Source organism: Oncorhynchus tshawytscha, linkage group LG14 (assembly GCF_018296145.1).
Source record: "Oncorhynchus tshawytscha isolate Ot180627B linkage group LG14, Otsh_v2.0, whole genome shotgun sequence".
Taxonomy (NCBI): Eukaryota; Metazoa; Chordata; class Actinopteri; order Salmoniformes; family Salmonidae; genus Oncorhynchus; species Oncorhynchus tshawytscha.
The window spans coordinates 25,364,260-25,392,138 of NC_056442.1; the positions used below are offsets into that span (position 1 = coordinate 25,364,260).

The 27,879-nt window shown below is 42.1% G+C and overlaps 1 protein-coding gene across 4 annotated transcripts in view; it reads left to right on the forward strand.

Annotated features, from left to right (window-relative positions):
- LOC112266834 (limbic system-associated membrane protein) overlaps nt 1–27,879 on the forward strand; it is a 1,006,051-nt gene that overhangs the window by 856,073 nt on the left and 122,099 nt on the right. For 3 of the 4 annotated variants that reach the window (XM_024444690.2, XM_024444693.2, XM_024444691.2), the window contains exon 2: nt 7,248–7,326. In XM_024444690.2, the coding sequence (XP_024300458.1) occupies nt 7,248–7,326 (79 nt within the window). Of the gene's footprint in view, nt 1–6,808; nt 7,327–27,879 lie in introns of those variants that run through there. The other variant, XM_024444689.2, reaches the window with a different exon arrangement.

Sequence of the window (27,879 nt, forward strand, 5' to 3'; positions counted from 1 at the left end):
GGCAAGGGTCAGGACCAGGAGGACTAGCAAAGGAGAATAGAAAAGGAGTAAGGGAAAAACACGCTGGTTGACTTGATAAACATACAAGACGAACTGGCACAGAGAGACAGGAAACACAGGGATAAATACACTGGTGAAAACAAGCAACACCTTGAGGGGGTGGAGACAATAACGAGGACAGGTGAAACTGATCTGGGTGTGACACCTTTCTTCTGAAACCTGTCAGTCTATTGTTGTTCTGATTTAATTGCAAAAGGGTTTCTAATGATCAATTATCCTTTTAAAATGATAAATTTGGATTAGCTAACACAAAGTGCCATTGGAACACAGGAGTGATGGTGGCTGATAATGGGCCTCTGTACTCCTATGTAGATATTCTATTTTAAAAAATCTGCCGTTTCTAGCTACAATAGTCATTTACAACATTAACAATGTCTACACTGTATTCTGATCAATTTGATGTTATTTTAATGGACAAAAGATGTGCTTTTCTTTCAAAAACAAGGAAATGTCTATGTGACCACAAACTTTTGAACGGTAGTGTATGTTTTTGGAGGAAATATGCTAGAATTAGGCCTAAATTCAAATGTACATCCCAAGGGATTTTTTCCCCCCTCCAGAGTGACCTTTTGCAGATCAACAATCAAAACAAAAGAATCCCATTTTCCTGTGTAACCTTCAAGACTCATGCAGTGGTACATTTCTGTTGTGTTTTCACAGATTTGCCTTCAAGTCATCCACTATTCCCATGTCCCTACGTTTACAGAGGCCCCATAGAAAAGTTAGAACACACAACAACTCACTAAGCTGAACATTACATAGAGGCAAAAAAACTAAGCAAACTGATAAATAAGTTGGTTGAAGCAGTAAATTGAACAATTGTTGATTGTAACCAAAATCCAAGCTGACAAAATAGGGTGTATAAGATATGCTATGAGGCTATGAGGCAGATAGTGAACGGTACAGTGGATCTTTTAAGATTTGTAGTTTGATTTGGTCGCTATGTTTGTCTTAAAAGACTGCACTGCAACAAGGTGAGTCTAGTGTTAGCACATAGTGTCTGCAATGGCTGTTTGTGGCATTGAGTCTCTAACAAGTAATATAAATTTGCAGTATATAAAACATAAACGACTAGCGAAACCTTTATGATAGTTTGTGTACTGTACAGTATGTCAACACCTTTGTTGACACCTCAGCGTTCAGTTGCTTTGTTTCTTGTGCTTTTCGCCTTCAATACAATATTTCTATTGCTCTATTTATGTACTACGCCTCTATGTGGACAGCCTGTTTGTGAAATGAATAGCAAAATAATGACCTGAGGGTTGGTGGAGACTCTGGGAAAGGTCAAACTCCCACCGTCACGCCTTCAGAATGAGTCGCTGCATGATTAGCTTCTCCAATCATGGGGCGTAATGTCAGGATCTCCATTTGCATGGAGACTGACCCATACCAGATGCATTTGATTCCCTTTGATCACAGAATACATTGTTGGAACAGTGATGTCTGAATTCATAAATCTTTTGGCCTTGACTTGGAGAAGGTTGTGCACTCTGGATTTGACTCTCGGTTGCATGTGAGTTATCATTTCAGCAATCGTGCAATATGCAGGGCTTCTTGTAATTGCATATTCATCGGAATGTTCATACATCCGATAATGCAGAGTGTTTTCACACCTCAGTCCCTGTTCACCTCACAAGACTGTACATAATGTCTGTGAGGATTTTAACCTTGTGTAGGATTTTAGCATTCAGAGGCTTCTTGCTGACCGTTATCTTTTTTTGCACATGGATTTTCTGCAAATAATAAAATGAACTCTATTACATACAGGACTTGAGGAAAGAACATCTTGTGTGAAAACAAAAAATGAATGCATACGGTTATTACTGTAGCATTCACTTCCGAGTTGTGTTTTCGACCTTGTGATCATCTTTATGAAGGTAAACATCTCTGGCAACCTAGCTACATTGACCAAATAGTTTTTGGGGGTGTTTATTCCATGTGTGAAGCAAAGTATTTGTGGAGGAACCATGAATGGCTTTTGCCAAGCCAAATATTTCAAGAAAATCTGTTAACAGAGAACACATTAGTGTGACTGATGTTTTGGATCCCAGTACTGCGCAAACAATATGCTTATTTTGGCTTGGCATGTAATCAATCTATGCTGCTGGGGATTTAAATTTAAAAAACTTGCTCGCCGTGCGTTTGAATATTATCAGTTGGGACATTATCAGCACTGACGTCAGCATAAAGATCTCATGGCTCACTGGACAACATTTGCTGACAGAGGAAACGTCACCAAATAAGCAAAGTTTTACACTTTTGCTGAATTCCAAATGTATGCCTAGCCCCTACTTCCTACGCATTCCTGTAGATCTGATTGGATAGCTGTAAATAATATGGCAAAAAATTCCACCCATCCTTTCACCTGATCCTGAACAGGATCAATCTGGTTACTTCTGGAAATATCTTAGTCATGCCAAGGCAATTGATTTGAAATTTCAGTGCTAGTTGAGGGCTTAACAAGGTTTCTCCCTCATCAGAAACCCTAAAAGGAGGTCAATCACCACTTTGTGCACAACATTGCCATTCTTTGTGCCCATTCTCTTTTATTATCTTTGCTGCCAGCTTGAGTTTTGCTGACAAACGGCTCATCTGGCTGTAGATGTAATGTATTGTGTAATTCATTGTGTTCCTCCTGTGATATATTGCTGAGTGCGGGTGCCGTATCCTTTTTCCTGCATATCATGCATTTCGCTGCCAGGAGCTCGCGTATGACGGGAATGTCAAGGTAAATTATGCATCCACTCTTCCCCCCACAAAGAGAATGAAATGAATCAGAACACACTGTCGGTGGGTGTGTTCCCTTAATGTTCCCTTTCCCCTTTTGACACGGGCCATAGTAAGTTAGGTAATAGTATGATCTCAGGGGTGAGAATGCCTCATTGATCACCCAAAGTTCAGTAATGGTCCTAGAACCATTTGTGTTTATAACCAGGTTACCCTACACAGTTCGTGAAGAATCATGCCTGGCAGAGTTCAATAATGATCAACCCTTTTTTTTACCTGAAATTGCTTCTCCAATATTTTTGAGTTTGTCAATTTGAAGAGGGGGATCGTTTAATGAGGGGATAACAGAACTCTTTGTTCAGCTTAGCAGGCTTTAAATGGACCTCATTTCAGGTTCTAGTTTTGAGGCTCATTCACTGTTCTCTCAATACGGTTCACTCACTCAGTGTTATCTCACCACATTCTGCTCTTACCCAATAACAGTTTGTTATAAGACAGAGGAACAACACTTTCTCCAGACATGTGGAGTGACAACTTGGTGCAAATAGCGATAGTCATGACAAATCTCCACCATGCTGCATGTTATGCGTAAGCATAAATATGCTGAGTAGGATTACGGTTGTTTTTCTCATCTCTAGAATGCCTCTAAAATTGCTGTCCTTCATGCACGTGGACTTATATCTATGCATACTGTACCTTCAACATCTAAATTCACTCGCTAGTACAATTCATACTGTATTACAACGTGATTTGCATAGTACAGTATGTCGTTCCTAACATACAACAGGGCTTTCCAGTGTTTCAATACCCCTGGTATCGCCGGAGCTTGGAGCAGCCCAGTGCCATGGAACTAGTTCTGTCAGTCTTCTTTCTTTCAGCAGTGTACAGTATGTGGGGAGGTCTGTGTGAGGAAGGGCTGAGTGGGTTTCGCTAGTCTAGTGTGTGGTCGAGGGCAGCGTTCAGGCTCGGAATACAGATGAACGGTAACCATATCATATGTTGACGATATGGTGGGCAAAGAAGGAGGAGGGGAGTTCTCTCTCCCGGTCTTCTCTCAGTGTTCTTGGTGCTCAATCACGTCACTGTACTGCAGTAGGATAATGCTAATGCAGTAGGATAATGTACAGAATGTGAGGGAGGAAAAGAGAGCGGGGTGTAGCTCTAAATGATCTCGCCCATGTTGCATCAGTGGAAGGCTTGTGGCTATGAGCATAATGTTTCAATGGGATATTTAGGGCCTGATTAACTTACACATTTTGTATTAGTGCAAAAACAATCATTTTCAGAGGAGAATAAGAAAAATAACAGTGACACTTTACTTGACACCCAGCGTCCTAACGCGTTATGACACGATCATAACCGTGTCATATGTCATGACAGCTGACATAAGGTGTCATAATATGGTCGTAACACTGTCACGACCCATATATTTACAGCTGTTCTAAACATATTGCGTTATTTTATGGCTGTTCATGACACCTACATAAGAGTGTCAAACTCCACATTTATTGAATTTATGTTTGAGCATAAATGGAGCATTGGGGTAGGTGCATGTCTGACATCAAGTTGTGTGGAATTACAATGATCATTTCATATGGTCAATTCCAGCAAATGTTATATAACATAAACATACTGTTGACAAGTAGGCTATGGCGTAACGGAATGTTTTGTCTTGTGTGGTAGGTTTTGGCACTCTGATGAAGGTGTCACAACCAGCCACAAAATAATGCAATACATGTCACAACCGGCCTAAATATATGTCATGACAGTGTTATGACCATATTATAACAGGTTATGAAACGTTATGTCAGCTCTCATGACATATTATGACATGGTTATGACTGTGTCATAAGGTGAGGACACTAGTTGTCAAGTGTTACTAAAAGGGTAAGAACAAAGCTAGACCATGAAAGTCAAGAGTGAGTGAATAACATGAATAATTTTCACTTTAATGTTTAATTAATTATCTTAATATGAATGTGTTATTGATCTGCTTTAATGTTGTAGCCTATTCTCTCTTGCAAATAAAAAGTACATGCGTAATTAATCTGGCTCTGAATATGAATAGAAGAGTTTATCCATACTAAAAAAAAAATAATCAATGGGCCTTAGTATGCATAGAGCTTGGCCATGTACAAACTATTCTATCTTGCTAAAACTTCTCCGTTGCTTTTCGTAAAGGAAGATGGAGTTTGACATTTTGTTCTAAGAAGCATGAGGGAGGATCCACAGCGGAAAGCATTTTAGTGCTCCCTCTAATGCACTAGTATTAGCACTTCCATAAACTGTCCCATATTAATTATGCTCATAATTCTTTCCAATCTCTCACAGATGCAGTTCCATGCTGGGCTAATCTCATACTAAAGCCTCATTGCAGAATGCTGCTGATGCTGAAACTGAGAAACCAAGTGTGTTTTAGTGCTACTCTTCACAATTTGTCTGAACCACAGACTGTTCTTATTGGCCAGGGTTCCACAACTGGCTGAATTTGGCCCACCAGGTTTTTGAGCTATTTTGTAATTGTTGGACATTAAAGACTGTAAAAACACATGCAAATCAGCTCCAAGTGATTTTAATTTGGGAACTCTGTTCCAAAGTATTCCCACGCATCATTGAGAGATACTGTGTATGTGATCATATTCAAATGTAAGCAAGTGTTTTAATCAAATATTCTATCTGTTTGGGCTTCTTGCGGTCAATTTGCAGTCTACAAATGATTTATAATTATGTTCCCGGCTCCCTGACCATCCGCTGAAGGAAAAAAATGTCCCACGGCTGAATCTAGTTGATGATCCCTGCTGTAAGCTACTTTGGCGGTCAACAAAGGATTACATTCGATCATTAATCATAATAACAAATACGGGTGTTTATTCAGGATATAAACACAGGTTCTATGTCGGAGATGAAGACGGCATGCAGAGAATGCTGATGCTGTTTACTATTTTTGCCATTATGATCAAATGTGCAATACTGTCTGATTTCACTTTACAATTAATTAAGCTGTGGGGTGATTGAACATAAGGAAACAGACTATTAAATCTGTTTCCTGATTAGCAAGAAAAAAAGAAAAAAAACTGTTCGGTTGCCACATTTACATTTCTGATGAAGTTGGAGGCATGCCCTTGCAACTCTTGCACCAGTAACAGCCAAAGTGAATATAATTACCATCCTTGTTAAAATCAAAGCCAATGTGTCTAGACACAGTTTTATGATGACAGATTGGGCATGACCCTATAAACAATAAACAACTTTACCCATCAGCTCTTTCATCATGTGGTGAGTGTATTAAAGATAAAAAGAAAATGAATGTCTGAACAGTAGAATATGTTTCTGTAGCCGTTAATGAAATACATTAGCTTCCAAAATAGAACACGGAAATAATATTTTGAGTCAAAATAGTTTTCTAATGTAGGCTATATGTCAGAGTTCAGTTCAGGTGGCCGTGCATAGCCAGGTAAGATAAGGTGGCTATGCTATGCTATGCTCGACAAGGTCTTCAGTGTTGAGCAATTTCGCTCCTTAGTTGGGCTATACTGGTAGCCCTACAGTCCTTTTGAAATACCTGAGGTAGGCTATATGGGATCATAGAAATAGAATGACAGAATTAGAATTCTATTCATTCTATTTCTATGTATGGGGGAAAGCAAGCACAATGCATCCAATACTGTAGGTTTTTAATGCACAGCTGAAAAGCCTCCCACACACATTTGATTAAATAAAAATAAATAAAACATCAATCAATTAAAATGTGAACTTGTATGCTCATGAATTCAATTGCATTAACTACATTTTGCTTATAATTTCTTTGGGTCATGTTATGACCATGTTGGCATGTAGTCTTAACTTGTGGACCTTGAACAACAAGCGAGGCATTTACTTCGACACATGGCCAATGACTTTCCTCTCCTCTCAGCTGCCGACCGCAGTTGGGTCTAGCAGAAAGGGACCTCAGCTGGTGCTGTTGTCGTGACAACCAATAAGGGCGCATCAGACTCTCGTGAAGGGGGCAGCAGTGCGATGTATAAACGGGGGTGGGGTAATCGGGTAGAGAGAGCGCTAGAGTGAGAGGCGCTGGTGACTGGAGAGGTTTGAATTTCCTCCCCACCTCTAAAGAACTCTGCTGCCTGCTCATCGCTGCCTTTGCGCGGGAGCAGAACGCACAGTGGAATACAGCGCTTGCACAGAGGGTTTACGGAATATATGTTTTCCTCCAAGCCATTTTGTTTTCGTTATTTCAACGCATATTTACCTTCCTCAACATCATAGAAGCCGTTAGTCACACTTTGTCGTGGAGTAGGATATTGCCAAGGGTCGGAGCGCCACTTCAATTCCCTTTCAAAGTCCAAACACTTTTCTTTCGGATCTTTGCGCGTCCGGTTAGGAAATGCTGGTCGGAAGGAGACCGTGTTGGAGGCAATTGCAGGCTTCTTTTTTCAGACTCCTGTGTCTTATTCCTACAGGGTTCCCCGTCCGAAGTGTGGATATGCAGCGAGCGACCGACAACATTACTATCCGCCAGGGTGATACAGCGGTTATCAGGTAGGTCTCAACTCAACTTTCCATTCGTTCGCAGCCTCCAAGTGATGCTGAGTTTTGTCTGCAGTGCATAGAACCAGCATGGAATGAAATGATCACTGATTGCATTGGCACGTTCACTAATGTGTAGGCTACTGATGCCTAATGTGATCTAATTAAAAAATATTGAAATGTCACGTGTTTTAAATTGTATCGGACATCAACTAAGTTAAATACTCATAAATGGGGTATTATATGATTTAAAAAATAGGCTCTTTCGGATGAGAAATGTAGTGATAAAAATAGGCTTTTTTTTGGAAGAGGGGATTTCAAGTGAATTATTTTCATTTGATCTGATATGCGATTTGATATAGCTCCACAGCCTAATCTACTATGTAGTCTATGCCACAATCACATTATCATCCCCAAACTGCAAAATAATGATGTAGCCTAATTTAAACGACAGTGCCCTGGTATTCATTGGAAGTCACTGAAAACGTTAAGTGCGTCATAGAATCGCCCAGAGATGATGAAGCGGCGGATTACAGGAGGCTACTCTTTTCAACGTCGGAGAGGAGAGGCAAGGGCTGTGTTGGGTAGCATACAATACATAACAACGCAGTTTGATTTCCGAATTGCACAACAGTCCCAAATCGCCCGGTTCTGAAAAATAAGTGCAAAGCGCCATAAAAGCTTCACTGAGGATGGAATCCATCGTGTCTTTGTGCCTTTTTTTTTTGTTGGGAGTAGTTTTAGCCTGTAGTTAATCACCTCCCAGACAATGCAAGCTGTCAATTTAAGGCTATTATGTTATTGTTGGACACAGATGTCATTAGTCACGTGGTCACCGACATGTGTTTTTGGTCTAGCAGGTCAGTGAGGGGCTAGGACTACCCCTCCCCCCTCCCAAAAACAAATTATTTGGAGGGGCCTATGCAAGACACAACAGCAATATTTCTCTCTAACTCACTCTCCCTCTCACACACACCTGCTGATATTTTTTTTTTTACCACTGAATTGAAAAGTATGCTAATGTAGAGTTTATTTCTGGCATAGCCTGCATGGTAAAGAATGAACCATTATGACTTATGTCTGAAAAATAGCTTGGAGGAAATTGATGTTATGTAGGATATTTTTCTTTTTCTGTAATGTTAAATGAGAGCAATCTGATCTTTATAGAGCAATATTAGGTTTTGTACCCATTGTGAGGTGTACACACTGCACTAGACAGAGGCAACGAGAGTATTGTTGTGTATTTGCTGACGGGTTGTCTATAGAGTTTGGGAATCATTGACCCAGACACACCCCTTTACTGTGCTGTATTGCCCTACAGGGCCCCTGCATGCCAAGCTGTTATATGTTCTCTATACGTACCCTACGTGACCAAAAGTATGCTCGTCGAACATCTCATTCCAAAATCATGGGCATTAATATGGAGTTGATCCTCCCTTTGCTGCTATAACAGCCTCCACCTTTCTGGGAAAGCTTTCCACTAGATGTTGGAACATTGCTGCGGGGACTTACTTCCGTTTATCCAAGAGCATTGGTGAGGTCGGGCACTGATGTTGGGCGATTAGGCCTGGCTCGAAGTCTGCGTTCCAGTTCATCCCAAAAGTGTTCGATGGGGTTGAGGTCGGGGCTTTGTGCAGGCCAGTTCTTCCACACCGACCTCGACAAACCCTTTCTGTATGGACCTCACTTTGTGCACGGGGGCATTGTCATGCTGAAACAGGAAAGGGCCTTCCCCAAACTGTGCCACAAAGTTGGAAGCACATAATTGTCTAGAATGTCATTGCATGCTGTAGTGTTAAGATTTCCCTTCACCGGAACTAAGGGGCCTAGCCTGAACCATGAAACACTTTAAAGTTGGCTCTATGCATTGGGACAGGTAGCGTTTTTCTTGCATCTGCCAAACCCAGATTTGTCCGTCGGTCTGCCAGTTGGTAAAGCGTGAATCATCACTCCAGACAACATCTTTGCACTGCTCCAGAGTCCAAAGGCGGAGACCTTTACACCACGCCAGCCGACGCTTGGCATTGTGCATGGTAATCTTAGGCTTGTGTGCTGCTGCTCGGCCATGGAAACCCATTTCATGAAGGTCCAGACTAACAGTTCTTGCGTTGATGTTACTTCCAGAGGCAGTTTGGAACTCGGTAGTGAGTGTTGCAACCGGGGGCAGATGATTTTCACGCGCTACGTGCTTCAGCACTCGGCGGTCCCGTTCTGTGAGCTGTGTGGCCTACCACTTTGCGGCTGAGCCGTTGTTACTTCTAGATGTTTCACTCCACATACTTTTGTATACATAGTGCATCAATGCACTTGAACTAATACACAGTAGAATATGCTTGCCTTTTCTGCTCCATACGACTGTATCAGAGCACATAATCATGTTCTAAGGGAAAATCACATTCAAATATTATATTGAAGACATGAATTCAAGAACTATCCAGTGTCTCTTGACCTGAAAATGTATATCACAGTACCATTTCATTAATTGTAGCACTTATTGTCTGTAAGGTGTGAGGGATTGTACAGATCAACATCATCATCATTCTGGCCCCTCTCTGGATTTTGTGTAAAACGCTCTACAACAAAGCTTTCTTAGTGTTCGACAAGCTTTCTCTGCATTTAACCTTGTTCTGAACACCTCCAAAACAAAGGTAATGTGGTTTGGTAAGAAGAATGCCCCTCTCCCCACAGGTGTGATTACTACCTCTAAGGGTTTAGAGCTTGAGGTAGTCACCTCATACAAGTACTTGGGAGTATGGCTAGACGGTACACTGTCCTTCTCTCAGCACATATCAAAGCTGCAGGCTAAGGTTAAATCTAGACTTTGTTTCCTCTATTGTAATCTCTCCTCTTTCACCCCAGCTGCCAAACTAACCCTGATTCAGATGACCATCCTACCCAAGCTAGATTATGGAGACATAATTGGCAGGTAAGGGTGCTCTCGGGTGGCTAGATGTACTTTACCATTCGGCCATCAGATTTGCCACCAATGCTCCTTACTGCATTCTATTTTCCTCTATATACTGCGCTCTATTCTCCTCTATATCACTGCGCTATATCACATACTCCTCTGTAAACTGGTAATCTCTGTATACCTGTCGCAAGACCCACTGGTTGATGCTTATTTATAAAACCCTCTTAGGCCTCACTCCCCCCTCTCTGAGATACCTACTGCAGCCCTCATCCTCCACATACAACACCCATTCTACCAGTCACATTCTGTTAATCCCAGGCCCCTGTCCCCGCAGGAGGCCTTTTGGTAGGCCGTCATTTTAAATAAGAATTAGTTCTTAGCTGACTTGCCTAGTTAAAAAAAGGTACAAAAAAAATTAGAATCGTCATCTGATCCGGGCATAAGACCAATTGAAAGTTATAATAAAATGAGAAGCATCTAGAGAACTATTCACCTGATCCTCTCATGCTGATGCAGTAGTGGAACAATGGGAATATCTCAAAGCCTGTGGTAGCCTACAGCCTATATTGCTAACCTGTAGGTCAAATGTGTGCTGACCACTCCGGTGTTGTCACAGCCCGGCCCAGCAGGTTTAGGACCTATAATCCACTTACTGGATTTCCTCTCTCTTATCACTTCCATCAATTAAATGACTTGATCATCAAGTTAATCAATTCAAACGTAGTTACTGTTGAACGTTACCAAGGCTCAGCAATTAATATCCATTTAAAAATCTAGTCATTCAGTTTACTCAGTGCATTCATTTCCTTCAATTATGAGTGAGTTTAGCCTTCACCCGGCTCTGTACAGTAATAGATGTTCTGCTCAATGCCTAGTTGTTTTCCTTCCATACAGGGTCACTCACTGAGCATAATATTAAAACATGATTCCTGAAGTTACATTTGTGAACAGAAGTTGGCTTCAAGTTGACTTTGTAGTAGTTACCTCAATTATCAATGACTACACAACAAACTGCAGTTGTGCACCCTGTAGCCCAACCAAACAGTATGCATTTGTCACTCCCCAGTTTCAACAGACAAATCTGATAGAAGAAAAAGGGCCACTATGAGAGAAGGGGCGGGGCCTCTGGGTAGTCATTTGTTGCTTGAGAAAGTGTAGCCTGTTTGATTCCATAAGCTGGTTTTGTCATGCTGTTGCGATATCCGTGGCCTAGAGAAATAATATTGCCGTGACTCCATTACCGATGCTTGCGGCTTAGTCATGACATTACAGGCATAGGTGGAGCTGAACCCTTAGAGAAACTATTTTGTTACACAGTAGCTGTGGTGTGCTAGTCAAAGGGCCTCATAACATGTGCAAGAAAAATTACCAAAATAATGTGCCTTTCTCAACATCCGCCCGTTAATATTGATTAAAATAAGGGTTTTGTGAAGATTATTTGAAATTCCAGGTGTCATCAATTGTAGAATAATATCTTTATACTGTACATGCTTCGTGTGCAATAGTAAACCTCTGTTGTATAACATTAGCTTTAGCAACTATTTACCTTTTAACCTCATGTGCTTGGCTAGCAGCTCAGAGTTAATCTGTTAAACCCTAAGATTGTTTAAGTCAGTCTCATCACACGAGATGAGATTCACATGACATGAATGTATTAGTACAGCAGTCCATGTCGACGCATTCTTTAGACGAGGTGCTGTATAGGTCCGCTGTAACTTAGAATCATGCTGATTACGATTTATTGGCGTCTTTGGCTGTTTAATACCAATTGAACATTTTCTTCTTTGCGTGCTTCAACGTAATTCATGTCCCAAACGTCTTGCTACATCCCCAAACATTTAGATCGCAGTGAAAACGTCCTACATTCTGAACCACTTTTGAGATTGATACCACCTCAACAACCCAAACGTAACCATCTCAGTCAAAGTGAATCACGTCTGCATCTCTAAGTTATTTTGTATCACTTTGCAGCATTTCCGTGTCACAATGCTTTACTTTTTAATTGCTTTTCCACTTGTTGGCAGTCCTGTGGCCTTCAGGGTGCGTTCTGATGTGGGAGAAGTGCAGAAAATGGACAATTGCTTATTAAAGCATTAATGGCACAGACACTGTGATTGCTCTCCGCCAGGTCAATTATCATTGATTTGACAATATCCACTCCGTCTCGTAGAATTTGGTTGGAGATCATTGTGGGCTTGTGCTTTTGCCCTTAGGCCCGTTGGCACAGACACCCGAATATCCCATTTCTATTCACGTATGAAAGGCTCAGTGGGTTTAAACCTGCTGGGTTCAGATATCAGATGTGTGAGGCGAGTTCTCATTGAGATCTACCGGCATAGCAGACCCTGTGTAGCTTTTTAAATCTACAATTTGTGATCTGGGAATCCTGTCCATGGTTATTTCAATTATTGACATCTAAAAATGTTACACTTCCTCGTCCTCACCCCTTTCGCTGTATACCAAAACAAATGCATCGGATCAGGATCAGACTGGAAGACATTGTGGTTTGATGGCGAATGTGGCCTTGAAAGGATGATGTGACGTTATCTAGGAAATTGCTATCTTCTCAGAGTATACTTCAGCTCACGTTTGATTTTATTTGACATCTTCCGGGAAACACGTGTTGTCAAAACAAGATGTTTCTTCTATGCTGTATAGTTGTAAGTATATCAGCGCCAAGAATATGAGCCATCTACAGTATGTCAGACGTTCTTTTGAGGATAAAAACGGATAAATGATACCTACTCAATACTGTTTCCATGTCATTCAGGGGCATAGTTCCAAGTTTTTGGAAGGATAGAGCACTTTCTAGCTCGTTTCATGTTATTTGTTTTAAAGGCTACTGAAACACACCCAAACTTCTCTCCCCATGAAGTGTTGGAGTGTTGTCAATTCTCATTATAATGAACAGGCCGTTTTATTTTAAGTTTGGGGTGGGATTTACAAAAAGATTGCCTCTGATTGTTTTAGGATTTACAACAGAGAATTGTTTCAAGTGTTGCTTACAATACTAGCTGCTATTGATCCCAGTAGAAAGTGGATGGCTTAACTGTTGACTCACGGATCCCAATACAAAATAAAAAAAACTCACAGTTAAGAGATTATGCTCATTTGCATAACACCAGTATAGAAAATGCATTTTCATTGTTCTCTTTAAGAACTGCACATTGATCATATACCAGACTGATTATCCTGTCTGTTATCTGTGTGTTCATTTTTCTTGGGCAAATTTTTTTTCAAGTCCAAAAGTTCCATTAAATCTATTAGAGTAATGTGGTTGTGTTGTTATGACCGTATAAATCCCCCCTTATTACCTCTAACAATTGCCAAGTCATTGACTCCAAACATGGATTATCAATTTGGAAGAGCAGTTATTGATAAGTAGTTCGTTAGCATACTCGGAAGGAGGGCACTTACTCTAAGTGTTCATCTCCAGTACTGTAATGTTCATAGGAGCTTAAAGCACTACCAGGAATCCTTGGCAAGTGACCCTCAGAGGACATCACTGGCATGGCATAGAGGATCGAAACAAAACCAAATCTGTTCTGGAAATATGAACACATTGTCATAATTCAGTTATGAGAGATGTATGGCTCTTGCGTCCTGTTTTGAAAAATTAGAATTCTATTACTTTGGATAGGTCAAATGGGTAATGTGTTCCTGTTATTTCCTAATCCTGTTGTAGAAGTATTTAGCATAAATAACAAATAGTAATGTTTTACAACTATTACTATGCTTATACATTCCACAACCATATCACAAGCGTTGTCACATTTTAAATGGGGGAAAAAACATTGGCTGGAATTTCATAAGGAGAAAAACTGTGCTACACAATTTCACATGTTTTGCCCCCGGAGGGTCCCTATCGCTCAACAAGTCATCCGACTGAGTGCAGGTTTTTTACAGTTTATAGCCTCTCCCGGCCTTTTAGCATCTCTCACCGTGCTGTCCAGCGCTGCTCTGATGGGGTACTGACCTGATTCAAAGCCAGGGAGACCGGGGACACACAGCATTAGTACAATCACCACATAATCCTCTCTGCTTCTGCCCTGGCAGGACCAGGATTTTCAAATCAATTTCATTTTCACCCATGATGCGGTTACAGTTGAAAAGCTGTGCGGCTGCCAGCTTCGTCATTAACTGTCTGTCCCATTTTGTTTTGGAGAATGAGGTTGAAGGGAGGGAGGGGGTGGGGGTGTTTGGTCAGACATTTCCCCAATTTGAAGTTCCGTCGACGGTTGAGACAATTCTGAGAGCCTTCTGTCTGTGAACCATCTGAGAGCCTTCTGTCTGTGAACCATCTGAGAGCCTTCTGTTTGTGAACCATCTGAGAGCCTTCTGTCTGTGAACCATCTGAGAGCCTTCTGTCTGTGAACCATCTGAGAGCCTTCTGTCTGTGAACCATCTGAGAGCCTTCTGTCTGTGAACCATCTGAGAGCCTTCTGTCTGTGAACCATCTGAGAGCTTTCTGTCTGTGAACCATCTGAGAGCCTTCTGTCTGTGTCGCATGCTGAACTGGAGTTGAATCTGTCGAAGGCAGGGCACGTTGTGTAGTTGTGATTGCGAAGATGTTATTGTTTTCGACGAGGCTGGCCGATCTTCGTGTTGATTCTCTCATCTGGATGGATGTCTACTCTGAAGACAGACATCCTGAAGCAAGCTAAGAGTTCAGAGGTTACTGGCGCAGTTTGTAGCTTTACAGTTAGATATTTATCTGGCTTAGGACAAGTTTGTTTTCTCTGTCCTCAAAGTCTCTCTCAGCTTCCCAGAATTCCCTGAGCTCCTTTCAGCTTGGTGCTGTGTCGAAATCACTGTCCGTATTAACATCTCTATTAGGGTGGGGCAGTATCCAGATGTTCATATCGCCACACCGTACTTCTCTCATCCCGGCATTTATAGTATTACCGGCTTAGTACACAAAGGGGTGCCAAAAAACCTGCAAAAGTTCCCATTGGGCATCTATCAACAGAATGAAAACAGGTAATAATGAATTTCCATGAAGGCTGCTAGCTAAATATGATAACAAGCGTAAATTAAAATAAGCAAATTGCAAAGACAGGCATTCCAGCTCATGAAGTTATACGTAGGAGCGACCGAATGTACATTTTGGTGAGTTTGGACATTTACAAGCGAATGTGAACGAGAGACAATGGGCAAATTAACAAAGTTTTGACACAAGCTTTTCTGAAGGAAGAACGGTACTGGGTCTGAAGCAGCATGTGGGCATGCTGTGTCTGTGTGAAGTTTGGAGTTGCTAGGGCAACGGGCCTGCCTGCTCTGCATGGAGAAGATGGGGGAGGAGCAGCCAAATTGTGTTGCACTTCAACCCAGCCAAGCCGCACTGCCGGCTGTGACAGATCCTGGACTCGAACCAGGATGTCTAGTGGCACCGCTAGCACTGCGATGCAGTGCCTTAGACCACTGCGCCACTCAGGTGGCCCCTAATAATATTAATATTACAATTTATTGAAAAACTTGGTTTCTATGGTAATGACGGTATTAAAAAAACATTCCTTGGCTATTTCAAAATACGTATATACGGTATACCGACAAGCTTAATCTCTATCATCACAACAGCATCCAACCTGGAGAACAGTCCAGAAAGTAGGCAACCTGAAATTGTTCACACCAATTACTCTGTAACAGTACACACTACAAAACAGTTAGCTTTGCTCAAATATCATTTCATTAAGTATGTGCTTCTCTAATGACAGTTTGAAACGATTCAGTTTGATTAGGGGAAGAAATTGATGCAATATGATATTTTTGCATGAACATATGAATTTTCCATTTTAAATTAATATCTGCTACTGATGGGAGCTCAGAAGCTGGATCTGTCTGAGATGACTTATCTAAGCTGAGTGCACCCCTATTTCTTATAGTGAACCTGAACAATCTAAATCAAATCTGAATGATTGAGAATCACAATCGGCAGTTGGATGTTTTGCTAGCACAGACTGGAATGTGTTCCGGGATTCATCAAATGGCATTGAGGAGTACACCACCTCAAGTCATCGGCTTCATAAACGGGTGCATCGATGACGTCATCCACACAGAAACCATACGTTCATTTCCCAAACAGAAGCTATGGATTAAAGGTAACCTCTGCATCGAGCAAAAGGAGAGGGACACTAATCCGGATGCTTAGAAGAAATCCCGTTATGACCTCAGATGAACCGTCAAACAAGCAACACGTCAATACAGGATTAAGATTGAATCCTACTACACCGGCTCTGTTGCTCTTCGGATGTGGCAGGGCTTGCAAACTATTATGGACTACAAAGGGAAACCCAGCCACGAGCTGCCCACTGACACGAGCCTACCAGATGAGCTAAATGCCTTTTATGCTAGCTTCGAGGCAAGCAACACTGAAGCATGCATGAGAGCACCAGCTGCACCAGCTCTTGACGACTGTGTGATAACGCTCTGAGTAGCTGATGTGAGCAATACCTTTAAACAGGTCAACATTCACAAAGCCGTGGGACAAGACATATTACCAGAACGTGTACTCAAAGCATGCGCGGATCAACTGGCAAGTGTCTTCACTGACATTTTCAACATCTCTCTGACCGAGTCTGTAATACCTACATGTTTCAAGCAGACCACCATAGTCCCTGTGCCCAAGGAAGTGAAGGTAACGTGCCTAAATGGTTACTGCCCCAGCCCTCACGTCGGTAGCCATGAAGTGCTTTGAAAGGCTGGTCATGGCTCACATCAACAGCATCCTCCCAGATACTCTAGACCCACTCCAATTCGCATACTGCTCCAACAGATCCACAGATGATGCAATCTCAATCACACTCCACACTGTCCTTTCCCACCTGGACAAAAGGAACATCTATGTGAGAATGCTGTTCATTGACTACAGCTCAGCATTCAACACCATAGTGCCCACAAAGCTCATCACTAAGCTAAAGACCAGGGACTAAACACCTCCCTCTTTAACTGGATCCTGGAGTTCCCGTCCAGGATCTATATACTAGGTGGTGTCAGAGTAAAGGCCAAAAAATTGTCAAAGACTCCAGTCACCCAAGTCATGGACAGTTTTTTTTTCTGCTACCGCACGCAAGCGGTACCGGAGCTCCAAGTCTAGGACCAAAAGGCTCCTTAACAGCTTCTACCCCCAGGCCATAAGACTGCTGAACAATTTACCAAATGGCCACTGGATTATTTACATTGACACCCCCCTCCATTTGATTTGACACTGCTGCTACTCTCTGTTTATTATCTATGCATAGTCACCTCACCCCTACCTACAGTACATGTACAAATTACCTTGACTAACTACTACCACGGCACATTGACTCGACACATTGATTTTATTGTGTTACTTTTTATAATTTTTTACTTTAGTTTATTTGCTAAATATTTTCTTTACTCTTTCTTGAACTGCACTGTTGGTTAAGGGCTTGTAAGTCAGCCTTTCATGGTAAAGTCTACACATGTTGTTTTCGGCGCATGTGACAAATAAAGTTTGATTTGATGTGAGTTGCGTCCACTCTAGTAGGCTACATAATTCCCGTAAAACCCAATTTTCTACAGCGCATTTGGTAACAATGACGCAGCAAATTGCAATGGTTGTCACTCAACTAATAAAGCCTATGATTTGACTTTGCGAAAGCCATTTTGCAAGGATCTGAATGCTGAAAGTGCCAGATGTACAAATAGCCTATTAGAACAGGGATAGACCACGGAGTGTGAACTGTGCACGCTCCGTGTACATCCTGACGTCGCTACCGGACGGAGAATAGGGTTTCACAACGACAAGATGGAGGAGAGCCTAGTCTCTCACCAAAGATCACATTTATTTTGGGAGATTACAAAATATGACCTTTTCATTAATCGTTTCAGTTGATAGTAGAACATGTTTCGATTAGATACTATTTCCCCAACTTTTCACTGTAGAAAGTCAAGCTATCTTACGGAGCAGCTAGCTAGCTAAAAGTGACCTCCACCAAATAATTATTTCAAAACAAATGTCATTACCATCACAATAAACTATAACGGGAGGCAGCTATCCCGTAAACTCATTGCCGAAAACCACATTTTCATCTTCTTCTGTGGTTTGGTAACTTCCTGTAAGTAGAACCGGCGATTCCTAACCTTTAAATCAGTTTTCTGACGCATGCATGCTTAATTTAGATCGTTTTGGTGTCCCACAGACCAATGCACTCATATCTTAAACATTTTAACCGGAGACTGATGCGTATCAATGAATCATTACATCCCGACAATTCATTTATCGTCTTAATTATGTTACCCAGGTTGGTCCAGGGGATTTGTCATTTAATTATTTTCTTAAGGTTCCAGTACACATTAGATGAATTGAACCCTTTGCACAGTACATGTAATTAGTCAGTGTCACATTAAAGTCCTCTAGTCAAGAGCTGTTTAGCTTCCCCACATGCAGCAGGCTTTTGCTCTTAGTCACTCAATTATAGAGACATTTACTTTGCTCAGGATTTGGGTCAAGAAGTGGGTTTTCCCAATTTCCCATTCATTCGGAGTCAGTGTTTACCAACGGAGGCTGTAGTCTGATCAGGAATCCACTTTCACAAAATGCTTTTTTTCTAAAGCCATTCAAAAGACAGCTAAAAGGATTGAAGAGGAATGTCTTTCTGTAGAGAGACAACATTGGTGTGGAAGTATTTGAAGTTGAAAGATCCTATACATTGAGAACGGTTTTGTTTTGTTCTTCACAGATGATCCGATAGTATCAAAGTAAAGAATCAGATTCCTATCTGATAGCATCATTGGTACTATTTTTGGTTACCGTTGGTTACCACAGCAGGGTATCTAGTATACATCCATGTGGCTTGAAAGCAGATTGAAGAGTTACATAGAGGGAATGTTCTCCTAAATGTCTAATTGTTTACTTTTAATCGCCAGTGAGTTGAAATATTGTCTGCTCGTTGTTTGACTGGCACGCAGACATCATCAGACAATATTTCATTGTTCCATTAGCCAACGAAACGCAGAGTATTCTTATAGTTAAAATGGGTGAATTGTTACGTAGGAATTATAATACTCAGGAGACGGATTTATGAAGACAAAAGCACCTCCTCACTAGCCTCAAAATGCAAACTGAGTCACGCCACGTTAGTACAATGTAGAGTGATGCAGGTTGGATTTCTAGGCTACCTTTTATACATCAAAGTCAACATGAATCACGCCACGTTAGTACAATGTAGAGTGATTCAGGTTGGATTTCTAGGCTACCTTTTATACATCAAAGTCAACATGAAACAGCTCCACATATGAAAAAGTAAATTTATTCACGCATCACTCAATTTGTTTTATGTTGGTGTGTAGCCTATGTTCATTTGCACTCTCAACTCTTAAGACCTGTGTCGAAAGAGCTTGAGATGCGGAGAGCATGTCCACCTCAGATGATGAAGCCAATATACACATGGATCTCTTTTATAAGTATAAGCATCAAGGGCTAATACACATATAAAGGGTCGTTGTTCACAAGGTGAACGTCTAACCGAAAGCATGAGTCCAGCTACACTAGGACTACTCTGTACGTGTAGTTAATGGACCGCATATGGCTTGTTGGCACTAACCTGGTCTTAGCCCCAGGTTTTTATTATGGAAATATATAGTGTATCTGAGCCTAGCTGAGGATAACCATTGCTAGCAGTAGGACTGCTGTAAACTGTCAGTCATAGCAAGTAGCCTAATTAAGAATGAAGGATTGCTGGATACAGAGCTTCCCAATAATTATTTTTGAGCCTATAAATAAAGTTGTCTGTCTAACCTTTGATTCATGTCAAAATTTGACACTCAATTTGCTCGTGACCCGCTTGAGAAGCTCTTTTTTTTGTTGTACCCTGGAAGAAGTCTTCAGAGCAATGCTGTCTTGCCTAAATCCCCAGTGTCCTCCTTGCCATGCCTCAGCCCTCTAAAACACCCTGCTGGTGGCAGTACCCCACACCACAGGTGACATTACAGAATGTTGACTTGCACAAGTGGTATGACTAATTTAACATCACCCTGTGTTCAAAGCCACTTAAGCCACATAGGCTAAAGAACGCTGGCGTTCTCATGGTTCACAGGCTGCTTGTATTTGTTGGATTCTCACCCCAAAGGACTTTGGGTTGCATTTGTCTCTGTCAATTCGCCTGTAAAACACAGAACCTAAGAAATATTGTTGGTTTGATAACCAATGACCTTTAATTCAAACAAGGTATCTATCTGAAAGTACATTAAGTCAAGTGTTCTCGACACTGTGATCCTTCCTGAGTTCTGATTAAAAGACAAATTGGTCCATTAATATATGGATGTTCATGTGCTCCAATGTGTTCAGTTGCTTCATCTTGTGCTGTTGGGGAGGGAAAACCAACTGTGCCTGCAATGGCCAGGGATTGTGTCCCTTAGACCAGAAACAGGTGGATAAACTAAATGCCATATCCCTGGGCGAAAATGGCAATCATTTTTCTTTGTGTTTTCAAACACAAATGTATGTTTCACTGGAATAATGTTTGTTTTGTTGCGAGGGATAGATGGGTTTTTTGTCTCAGGCACATTCCTCTCAAACTGAGGAGACTAATGACTTCCTAGTCTCACATAGACTGTCAGTCGAGGTGTATGCAGCCTGCTGAGGCTGCCATTGTCATGTGCTTTCATGGCTTTGCAGCATGCACTCTAACAGGGTTAACAGGATTAGAGAGCCCTATGGTTATCCTATCAGCTGTGACAGAATACTCCGGAGAGGATTGTATGATGCACTTCATTGAATGGGCCTCAAATCATATTCAATTTCTCATAAATAGGTAACAAAAAACAACAGTTCCTTCCCCTCAATTAGAAAAGTCACTCCTGGCAGTCGTGTATTAGTCAGACCCTAGATACAAGTAGAATTTTCCCAAAACCAGCAAAACTGTCCAGAGGTGTTTGTAAATTTGAAATCCATGCTTTGGTTAGGGTTTTATGGAAGTATTGAACCTAATCATTGAACCACATCTTTTTTTTTACAAGGATAGGCAGCGTCTGTACTCTGACTTAAACACACTTCACAGCTTTTGTTTTCCTATTACTTCTGTCATTACTTAGATGACACGGACCTCAAATGGAAATGACTGAAGCTTGTGCTAAATATGGTGCATTATAGCAAATATCTGCATTATATCATTTCAGCAGTGAGTGGATGTTGGTGTCACTAGGCCCCAAGGAGTCCTCTGTCTTTAGCTCAGGGGTTCTAATTTAGTCCCTTGTCTGCACTTTCTGTGTTCTGTTCCTCAGTGCCATTTCAGGGGATTCATCACCTCAGTTCAGCTTACTTCAATGTATTTACTTGGCCAGTTCCCATACTCCTTTACACTAGGGTATTTCAAAGGCCAAGAAGGGGGACAGACCAAGTCCCCTACTTCAATCAAATAGTGAGAGGGCCATAGAGAACAGTTCCTTTGAAAGCTTTTTTGTTATGGCGTAAGCATTTACGGCCGTTTGTGCTATTTTATGTAATGGGGTTTGCAGAGAGGCTGAGAAAATGTTAGCACAGTGTGACAAATCCTGTCACAATTCGAGGAGATTGAGAAATAAAATTGATGAAAAGTGCAGGTGCAATGTCGGAAGTTTGAGGGTCTTCTCCCAAGATGCTCTTTGTCACGCATGTCTTATGTGCAAAGAGTCTATGAAGTATCCTTTCAAGTTGTTTTCCTATTTTAACACTCCCTAATGATTTCACCTCACCGTCTCATCGTCAGCCGTAAGGCGGTATCGAATAAAAAGTGAAAATATGTTCCTATACAGTGACAGTCCTATACTGCAGATGTGTGAACGGTCTCAGGTCAATCAACACTATTTCAGTGATGCTGGTAGCATATGCACAGGCAGCCTCAACAAATTCCCACTGTCTGATCTGAAATAATGATGAAAAAATGATGTGATTATCAGATCTTTAATTTACCACACCGTTTTGGAGGGATTAGCCTTGCAAGGCCATCAGTGCGGGGGAGGTGAAGGGAGGGGGGATCTGTCAAGCCAAGCTCTTTCCTTTTATGGCTGCAGTCCTAGACCCTAGATTATCACTAATCTCATCGTCTTTCATTTTACCTCAGTCCAGGGTCAAATGTAGCTAGCGGTTAGCCTGCGAACATCCTCACAATTGGTCGGAACTAAGAAGAGTCAGGAAAAGGAGCTATTTTGTGGTTGTAAGTAAAACAGAAGCTTAGAGGGGTTTTGTTGCCAGAGTGCTTCCACCATGCATGTATTACCTCATGATTAGCAGGTCGATAGTAAATAGTCTCTTGGACCTTTATAGCTTCACTAATTTCCAGCTGGTGATGATGTCTTAGTATCCGAGGATGTGATGAAGGGTGGGATTTAATCTAAGGCCCCAGGAGACAGATGCTATTTCACAGAACGTTTTGGGTTGAGTTCTCTGGTTGGCTCCCATTGTCTCCTATCACTGATACAATGCAGGAGATGGCACATTCTAGTGGGGACTCGTAACACCCTTGAATGTACATTTTGTTTCAAGCGAGTAACCTAATAGTCGGCAGGTAGCCTAGTGGTTAGAGCGTTGGGCCAATAACTGAAAGGTTGCTGGATCGAACCCCCTGACATGGTAAAAATCTGTTGTTCTGCCCCTGAACAAGGCAGTTAACCCAATGTTCCCCGGGTAGGCTGTCATTGTAAATAAGAATTTGCTCTTAACTGACATGCCTAGTTAAATAAAGGTACAATTTTTTTTTAAATGGTCCTATGCAAATCTCAGTGAACATAATACCCCACGTTTGCTAGTACGTGTGCATCATACTGTACTACTGTACAGCCTGAGTAGGTAGCCAGCTTTAATGTTTCATGTCTAGCCTTAGATTGATTCATAATTCATCCTTAATAGGATCTTCATAACTAATGGATTTGGCTCCTAATTCAGAGAGAGAGCTCATCCAACTGAATTTAACTGATCTTATTTAAGTAAAGCCTATGGGTTGTTTATCCGGATCAAGCCCTACTTTTTAAACTAAAATAACTCACCTTAGAGGTGTTTGTTTTTTACTTGAACAAGACATTGCAAGTCTTCCAAACATAAAACAACATTTCCTGTCTCTGCTCTTTATCTCTAATTTCAGTCTTCTAATCCACCATATGGAGCTCGCTGAATGAGTGATAAACGTTCTGCTTGTATGCTTTGGAAGGAAACGGAGGGAGAGATCACAGGATACGCAAAACAAAACCAAATCAACAGCGGAACAAAAGGTGGAAAACCTGAGGGACATGATGAGATGTGGCTTATGCTTCTAAAGTAACGCTTGAGGGTTGACTAAGAGGCGTGTACAAAACTATCTCACAGAATCCACGTCGATTGTGTGTGTGTTTGTGGTGGTAGTATCAGTAGTGTGTGTGTGTGTGTGTGTGTGTGTGTGTGTGTGTGTGTGTGTGTGTGTGTGTGTGTGTGTGTGTGTGTGTGTGTGTGTGTGTGTGTGTGTGTGTGTGTGTTGGGGGACCATTAAACACTAGGTTCTCAATTTTGAGTCACTGTCTCAACAACAGTTGACAACAATTGAAAATCCCATCAGGGATGGTGAAGAACAAATGAGGGAGGAAAACATTTTCTGCACAGAAACTGAAAATAGCTTAAGCTGTGACTCACAATGAATAGAACTTTTCCATTGCCAAATGTGAAGAGTGCCTCTTCCAGGTGCAGTGCAGACATATTTACCATTGAACATATCTGGAACTATTAATCAAATGTATTTTTTCATGACATTGTATTCATGTACAGTGACTTTATATCATATAATAAATCAAATCATTAAATAGGAAGAAATATAGCCGATTCACCCTTCTAGACTACAAACGAAACAACACTTTGTGAGAATTCCCAGCCTCACATCACATCTGGATCATATTGAATCCTAAAAAATTGCTGAGATGGTGTTTTGACGAGAGGAAATTTTGATCGCCTCGCTGAAAATGTCACTGTGCTCCAGGCCATGCATTCTGCAGATGTGCCGTTGGTGTTCTTTTTCACACTCTCTCTCCTCTCCTTCCTCACTGTCAGCTTCTCCTCTCCTCCCCTCCTCCTCTTTTCTCAGTAGAGCCCCCTGCTTCTCCCTAATTGACTGTTATTGCCAGCCTCCCAAACACACTTTTCAAGGGCAGACCAGGGAGAGGAAGGCCCTCCTTAAGCTCTCAAATGGCTCCGATTGTACATCCACGAATGGAGTCTGTACAAGTGTCCATAATTGTAATCAGTCACACAAGCAGCCATATCTAAGGCAGGATATGTGCCTCAGCCACCCTACTGCTGAACAGCATGGGAGCTGTCCAATTAAGCCACTTCAGCCTTGCAAAACAACATGGCAGGCTGGCAAACACACAAGCAGTCATTTATGAGGAAGGACTTGTGCACCAACACACATGGAAAGTGAGTTCTTTGGGTGTGTTATTATATGCTAGTGTTACTAGTAATTTTCTAGAATTATCATACTGCAATTTCCTCCATTTCTGGGATGATTATGTTTGCAAAGAGTCTTTGGGTTGTAGCAGATTGTTGTTTTGGAACTCACTCCCTCCCTCCATCCATAGTTATGAAGATGTGATGTCGAAGAAAATTTATCAAATCCTCATAACAGGTGGATGGCCAACTTCTGGCAGCAATTGTAAGTGGGTTACTCAATACTGTACATCCTATGTTAGGAAAAAGCTATTATTTTAAGAACTGGTAGAAAAACAAGCAACAACATCCAGATTCCTTCTTACGTTAAAGCTTTTAGGTAGTATCTATTTTTATACTGTACTCTCCGTAGTTTATGCTTTTAAACAGATGCATTAAGTGCTGCTCCTAGTCACTTGGTTCTCCAAATGCACTGTCAGGAAATAACTGCCAGGTTTCAGAAACCTATTTAAATGCGCGTTTCCACTGTGTATTCATGGGTTGCTCAGAGGCAGCTTATATGAGGAGCTGTGGCCTCTATGTCAATCTCCCTAATCTAGTTAAGCGCTATACACACGCTATCATATGCATTTATTTATCAATGTGACCATCTATGGGTTTGAAGTGTGTGCCTCTTCAGATTTCCATCCAGATTTGCATAAACCAAGGGATTTGTTCAGCAAAACCAATGTGTCCAAGATGGAATTGAACCAAGGCGTTGTGATTGGAAATCTATCTGTAGTTTTCAAAACATCTAAGTCACTTAGCCCAGATGACTGGACGCTATCAGACATAACGGTTATAGATAACCCGCTGATGACTGGATCTATCAGACATAACGGTTATAGATAACCCGCTGATTTAGGCCCAAAGTAACCGGACAAAGTAGAGTGGCTAAACAAGCTAAGCGTCAGTATAGAGACAAAGTAGAGTCGCAATTCAACGGCTCAGACACAAGAGGTATGTGGCAGGGTCTACAGTCAATCACGGATTACAAAAAGAAAACCAGCCCCGTCGCGGACCAGGATGTCTTGCTCCCAGACAGACTAAATAACTTCTTTGCTCACTTTGAGGACAATACACTGCCACTGACACTGCCCGCTACCAAAACCTGTGGACTCTCCTTCACTGCAGGGGCTCGACCCCGCCCTGTGCAACTGGGTACTGGACTTCCTGACGGGCAGCCCCCAGGTGGTGAGGGTAGGTAACAACATCTCCCTCTCCTGTACTCCCTGTTCACCCACAACTGCGTGGCCATGCACGCCTCCAACTCAATCATCAAGTTTGCGGACAACACTACAGTGGTAGGCTTGATTACCAACAACGACCAGTCGGCCTACAGGGAGGAGGTGAGGGCCCTCGGAGTGTGGTGTCAGGAAAATAACCTAACACTCAACGTCAACAAAACAAAGAAGATGATCGTGGACTTCAGGAAACAGCAGAGGGAGCACCCCCCTATCCACATCGACGGGCTGTATCACCACGTGGTACGGCAACTGCTCATCCCACAACCGTAAGGCTCTCCAGAGGGTAGTGAGGTCTGCACAACGCATCATCGGGGGCAAACTACCTGCCCTCCAGGACACTTACACCATCCAATGTCACAGGAAGGCCATAAAGATCATCAAGGACAAGAATCACCCGAGCCACTGCCTGTTCACCCCGCTATCATCCAGAAGGCGAGGTCAGTACAGGAGCATCAAAGCAGGGACCGAGAAACTGAAACAGTTTCTATCTGGTGGCTGCTGCCAACATACTGACTCAACTCCAGCCACTTTAATAATGGAAAATGTATGTAAAAAATGTATCACTAGCCACTTTAAACAATGCCACTTAATATAATGTTTACATACCCTAAATGACTCACCTCATATGTATATACTGTACTCTATACCATCTTCTGCATCTTGCCATCTTTATGTAATACATGTATCACTAGCCACTTTAAACAATGCCACTTTTATGTTTACATACCCTACATTACTCATCTCATATGTATATACTGTACTCTATACCATCTCCTGCATCTTGCCATCTTGATGTAATCCATGTATCACTAGCCACTTTAAACTATGCCACTTTTATGTTTACATACCCTACATTACTCATCTCATATGTATATACTGTACTCGATACCATCTACTGCATCTTGCCTATGCCGTTCTGTACCATCACTCATTAATATATCTTTATGTACATATTTTTTTATGCCCTTACACTTGTGTGTATAAGGTATTTGGTTAGGTTAGGTTAGATTGCTCGTTGGTTATTACTACATTGTCGGAACTAGAAGCATAAGCATTTCGCTACACTCGCATTAACATCTGCTAACCATGTGAGGGATGCCCAGACGGCATCCCCAGCCGCGCCCTCAGAGCATGCGCAGACCAGCTGGCCGGTGTGTTTACGGACATATTCAATCAATCCCTATACCAGTCTGCTGTTCCCACATGCTTCAAGAGGGCCACCATTGTTCCTGTTCCCAAGAAAGCTAAGGTAACTGAGCTAAACGACTACCGCCCCGTAGCACTCACATCCGTCATCATGAAGTGCTTTGAGAGACTAGTCAAGGACCATATCACCTCCACCCTACCTGACACCCTAGACCCACTCCAATTTGCTTACCGCCCAAATAGGTCCACAGACGATGCAATCTCAACCACACTGCACACTGCCCTAACCCATCTGGACAAGAGGAATACCTATGTGAGAATGCTGTTCATCGACTACAGCTCGGCATTCAACACCATAGTACCCTCCAAGCTCGTCATCAAGCTCGAGACCCTGGGTCTCGACCCCGCCCTGTGCAACTGGGTACTGGACTTCCTGACGGGCCGCCCCCAGGTGGTGAGGGTAGGCAACAACATCTCCTCCCCGCTGATCCTCAACACTGGGGCCCCACAAGGGTGCGTTCTGAGCCCTCTCCTGTACTCCCTGTTCACCCACGACTGCGTGGCCACGCACGCCTCCAACTCAATCATCAAGTTTGCGGACGACACAACAGTGGTAGGCTTGATTACCAACAACGACGAGACGGCCTACAGGGAGGAGGTGAGGGCCCTCTGAGTGTGGTGTCAGGAAAATAACCTCACACTCAACGTCAACAAAACTAAGGAGATGATTGTGGACTTCAGGAAACAGCAGAGGGAACACCCCCCCATCCACATCGATGGAACAGTAGTGGAGAGGGTAGCAAGTTTTAAGTTCCTCGGCATACACATCACAGACAAACTGAATTGGTCCACTCACACAGACAGCATCGTGAAGA